Genomic DNA, 5,555 nt, shown 5'->3' on the forward strand with positions numbered 1-5,555 from the left:
ATCTAAATGTCATGGACCTAATATGTATCTTTGGCTGAGGTGAAGGATGGAGGGAATACTGACTTTCAAGGGGGAGTGTGTCACAATGACCTGTGGTTAATCCTTCATTTGATTAAAAAAACATAAAAAGCTCCCCCCAAATTGTAGCTGATTAGTATTGTTATTACAGGGTTTTCCTTTGATGTCTTTGGTCAACAAAATGCTAACTTCCTCCTCCACCACTGAACATGTATGTGTGTTTTTCAAACCACTTTGGATCCTGCATTTTGAAGAAAGTTGGGATAGCCTATTTACCTCAAAAGGACCAATCTAAGCCTACTGAAATTAATGGGTTGCTTTTTTGGATCAGGTCTGGAATGTTAATTGCAGTTACTACACCAGCCTATCTAATCCTTCCAATAGGAACTACATCAGGACCTAAGACACTGCAGAAAGGAAAATCACAAGGATAATGTATTCTGGAGCAAGTATCTAAGTAAGGCTTGACCTTGTCCCCATTGATACTGATGGATAAAGGAAAACCCCAGGATAATTCCAGTAGGTTAAATACTGACTTTGGTCTAATTTATCCCCAAGTTATCACCCACTGCATGATCCAAGATGAAGTTCTCACTCAGAAATGTGTGGATGGAAATAACTAGGTCATGATACATGCTTTCATGAAGAGGGTACAGATTAGCAGCTGAATGGAGAGAGACCAGAAAGCACAGACTTTGTGTCAACTGAGAATTCAGAGGAATTTCTGGCCCCTGTCCCATGACTCTGCAGCATCACACAGAGCGGATCCCTGTCAGTATTACCAGGCCACCCTCCTTGCTGGAGACACAGCTTCCTATTTGGCCAGCTTGTATTTGCAAAGTCCTATAAATTTTGGGTTCCCTTTGCAGCTCTGCCACCAACTATGTGAGTTTTGGCAAACAAACAGTGTCAGAGTCATTTGTGCTTGAAGGCAGTTTCTAGTTAAACTCCAGGTTCTCGTATTTTCTTGCAAAAACTGCAGAAAAATGTTTGTTTATGGTAAAAAAAAAAAAAGGAAAAGAAAAGGAAATATGTTGAAAAGACCTCCACCCCAAAGTATAACACCAATGGAGGTTAGCATTAGGTGAACACATATATATACATATAAAGACATATGTGTGTGTATATATATATGTATGTATGCAAACATTTCCAAACCAATCTCCAAAGTTCACTGCATACAGTCCTTTTCCACCTGGCTTTCAGTGGCTTGAATTTTCTATTATATGACCTGCATATAATTTTTCTGGATCAATATATGGCAACATTTTTTAAAAACTTCAGGTGTTATCAGAAGTACAAAATAAACCAAACTGTAACAGAATTATTTCATATTCCTTGAAGAAATCAACTCTGGAGGGCAGCGGTCTTTTGCAAGAAATGTAACTGCAAGTTCAAACAAAAAAATGACCTTTGCCTGTTGCTACAAGTATGTCGCTTGAGGGGATTTGGCAGTGAGCTTTTCACTGGGAGGAGTCACTTGGCATTGGTACTGGTTTATGAAAGAGCAGAAGAAAGTATAAGTTGGTTTTCCTAAATGAGTCCCTAGCAGGAGGACAAGCGCTGGTGGCAAGCAAATGTTTACCTCGGCAGAGCACGGTCAGGTCCCACGCTGTCGCAGTAAGCGTTCGGCACAGGGCCCGTCCGAACTGCATCTGCCTCAGCTGGGTCCGTGTAGCCATTGACCAGCCTGATGTCTCTCAGCTTCATACTGTCACTTTGTGACTCCAGAGACACAATGTCAGACGGGGAGCTCACAACACCCGAGTCCTCCGTGGTGTCCTCTGATGCAAAGCAGCTGCTTTCTGATGCCGTTTCTTCCACCTCCGATAGCTCCAGAACCGTGTCATCCACTACATAAACATTATCATGTGTAGACAGCAGGCTCTCTAAATGAAATACAGCAAGGAAAGTTAGCTGGAAGTCATCAGTACATAAATCAGAGAGCTGTCCTTTTGTAATTGGAAAAACCCACATGAAATGAATTAGAAATGTGAGGGAGGGTGCTCAGTATTTGTATATATAAGATAAAGATGATTTGAAAAGTGACAAAAATTATGTCCTTTGCTTTTAGAGACGTGGTTTGCTATGCTGGTCCTCTGGGGTTTGGGACTTATAACTTCCAAAGCAAATTACTTTCCTTAATTCTCTGAAGAAACAATTTTCCAGGGACAGTTTCTTGAGGAATTAGACTGAAGTTTAAATAACATGGTTCAAGAAATCTCTCCTGTTACCCCTTATGGCAGCATAATCTCACTATTTCTTTTCTATTCTATGCCAAACAGATAACATTTCCAATAAGAAGTATAGGTAAAAATGGGCAGCATTTCCCAGTCAGGACACTTAATTGGTAAACTAGACCTACTGCTGGCCCAGTGGGTGTCACTGATTTTATCACCCTTCAATTTCTCTATTTTTCAAAGCATACAAAATCTCCTAATAAGTGTACAGAAAAGTAGACAGTACCATACTTAAAATATAAATTTTCCCAATGCTTAGTTATTTATAAAGGAGATCAAGGGATATGCCCTTTGCATATTTGATTCTATTAAAAGCGACAAATTTTGAGAGGAGATTTGACACAGTATAATTTCTTGTACCCTGTTTTAGTTTGGTTTCTATGAGCTACCCCTTTTTGTGTTTTTTGGTAAAAAACACAATTCTAATTTCTATTGAGAAATGTAATCAATTTCATCCTGCAATTATGCCACTAAAGGAGAGCTCCCAACCAGGTCAATAATTTCCGCGACTGAAATTACTGAGTGACGAAACAGAATCAAGCCCAAACACACTTCTCCTGATCAAAAGGAATCAATAAAGACTAATCTAAATGTTTAATTTAGAATTATAAGTGTGCTCCATTCTCTTCTTGAACCTCAGTAAGCAACAGGAAGATTAAACAATAGTTTATGGTCTGATCTTCCAGACACTTGTGGCGGATGTTAATTACATGAGAAGTCCCAGGTCTGCAAGTGTGACTAAGATTAAACATACACTTCACTGTATTTTAGGCTTGGAATTAACAACTTTTTGCAGAATACATGAAGCTACAGCTCAACAAAAATGATCAACAGAGAGAAATACTTCTGAATTCTGTTGTATACCCAAAAGTATTTTTTTCAAGTCAGAGAACTGGAAACAACTTTGTCAAAGAATGTCACAGAAATAATTTTGTCAGAGTATAGCTTAGCAGTGAAGCTTCGAGTAAAACCAGAATAAAAATAAAGCCAACATTCTCCTTGACTGAGGTTACAAGATGCCATTAAGTACTGAAATTGATTTCCGACAGTAAAAGCAATAAAATTCAGAGGGTTACAAATCATGATTAAACTTTTAAGTGCTGTCAAGGATTGATATTAATGATGGAAGATGATCCAAAGACTCTATTGCAACTTTGGAAGCAATGTTATTTGATTTCTTTGACCTTATTTTCTGTAACATTAGTTCTAGATTCTGGATATAGTCTCAGAGATTATTCCATTTTAAAATGGTAATTACAAGAACAAAGTATGTGCCACTGAATGGATTTGAGTGTGCTAGCCATAGAACTACAGTTAGCAAAACACCACCATGAAGGATAAATATGAATAGTTTGACATTAAACATCAAATAATAAAACCCCATGAAAACTCACTATGAACAAACAGGTATGAGTATATGGCTTCTTGGTTTTTAGATAAACAAAAAAAAAGCCCAGTAACAAACATTAGTAAAAGCTACAATGTCAAAATCAGGACAAAGTAGGATAACAAAGAAATCAATTTATAGAGTGGAAGCTGAAGAGTGAAAGCACATAGGAAGATTTTGAAATAATGCACAATGCAGTATATATACCTTGGTGCAAAGAGATCTCTCTGTAATACATGACAAATCTATTGTCACATAGATGCCATAAATGACCTCCACCCTATATCTGGCATAGCAATTTATAGCCAAGTATCTACTCCCAGATCCTGACATGAGGGGGGCAGCCTTTTCCTCACTTGCTGTCTTTTGCATTTCCTCATCCTCTTCTTGCCTGCCTGCAACTATTTCCTGCACCTTTCTGCTCAAGGATTTAGATCCTTTTGGTCACAGAGCCCTATTTGCTTACTGCAGTAATAACAACACTCAAGTCTCTCCCTGCTCTGCTGCAGGATACCCAACTCCAGTCCACTGTCCCCACATGTTGACAAACAGAAGGAAAACCAATCTCTTGTTATCAGAGTTCATGGGTGAACTGATCCCTGTTACGTCTGGATCTTGGCAGCTGAATCACCCAGGCCAGAATAAGAAACCCCTCATTCAGCAGCAGTTTTATCCTGAAGCATGGAAATACAAATAGACATCTTTCTACTCAATGATTAAATTCCGAAAGCTCAAGCAAAACTAAAATGTTCCCCTTTCTTCAAACCTATCAGTTTGACAAAGTGCTTCCCTATTTTTTATCTTCACCAAGAAGATTCATAAATTTTTAACACAGTTAGCACATGGCACTGAATAGAGCTATTGGCTGAGGCAAACCATTTTGATTGCCACTACTACTTGTCTGAACATGAAAGCACACACATAAAACACGACTGTGATGGTTCTGTGTCATGTTAACAACCTTGTTTCAGCTAAGAGCAGCACTAAAACACCCCTGTTTCAAATTTGAGCCATTCTTGGATGGATTAAGTAAGAACTATTCTTCCTCCTACATGCTTGATTAAGTCTTCACTGGTGCAAACTGAAGATGGGATGGGCATTATTGGGTAATGACACATGACATGAAGAAAGCCTACCTCAAGTGGTCTTGTCTTCAGGAGACTGAAAATACTTTATAAAGCTTTCTAATTCTACAAGGAGAGCAGGAGAACATTTAGTAGTGGATGTGATTCTGCCTTGCAATTTTTGCATTTTTTTTCTCCCCCCCACCCTAACACAGTGTGACCACAATGATGGCACTACTGAGGTTTTTGTTGGTTAAATAAAGAAAAAAAAATCTCAACATTTTCTTTTCTTTCCTCTGTCATAACACTAAGACAAATTCAGGCTCTGATCCCCAGGACCTCATGCAGACATATCCAGGTTAAGAAAGAGTATTCAGCAAGTACTTCAGAATTGAAAGCACAAATTGCAACTGCCACAGATAACATAGTATTGAAAGATTTCTATACAGAAGGCTGAGTTTCCAAATATATAACAATTTTCAGTAACATAACCCTATTCATTGGCATCAGATGGGGTGTGGTACTGAAAAGCACACAGAAGTCGGTCCATGGTCTCCAAGCTATTCTAAAATCTCCGTGGGACATCTCACCCCCACATGAAACTGGAGAGAGTCCTTCAAAGCCTTTCATTGCTGCTTACCTATATCCTGCTTCAGGCTGCAGACACTGCTAAGCCCACATGAGTGCTGCACCAGGGATCTCCCCAGATTTGCAGCAGCAGGGCTGTCGCTGCACAATTAGGTCAGCCACAAGTTACAAAGGCTTTCTTGCAGAGGGGGACGGACTGGGACTGTCTGTTTGCAAAATGGTCTGTTTGCAAAAATGTTGCCCCTGATCACCAAGAGG

General features: G+C 39.2%; 1 protein-coding gene across 3 annotated transcripts in view; it reads right to left on the bottom strand.

The window, feature by feature from the left end:
• COBL (cordon-bleu WH2 repeat protein) overlaps positions 1-5,555 on the bottom strand; it is a 114,468-nt gene that overhangs the window by 24,239 nt on the left and 84,674 nt on the right. For all 3 annotated transcript variants that reach the window (XM_031062783.1, XM_031062782.1, XM_031062781.1), the window contains one exon: positions 1,604-1,907. In XM_031062783.1, the coding sequence (XP_030918643.1) occupies positions 1,604-1,907 (304 nt within the window). The remainder of the gene's footprint in view (positions 1-1,603; positions 1,908-5,555) is intronic.

This window comes from Geospiza fortis, unplaced genomic scaffold, assembly GCF_000277835.1.
Source record: "Geospiza fortis unplaced genomic scaffold, GeoFor_1.0 scaffold362, whole genome shotgun sequence".
NCBI classification, from domain to species: Eukaryota; Metazoa; Chordata; class Aves; order Passeriformes; family Thraupidae; genus Geospiza; species Geospiza fortis.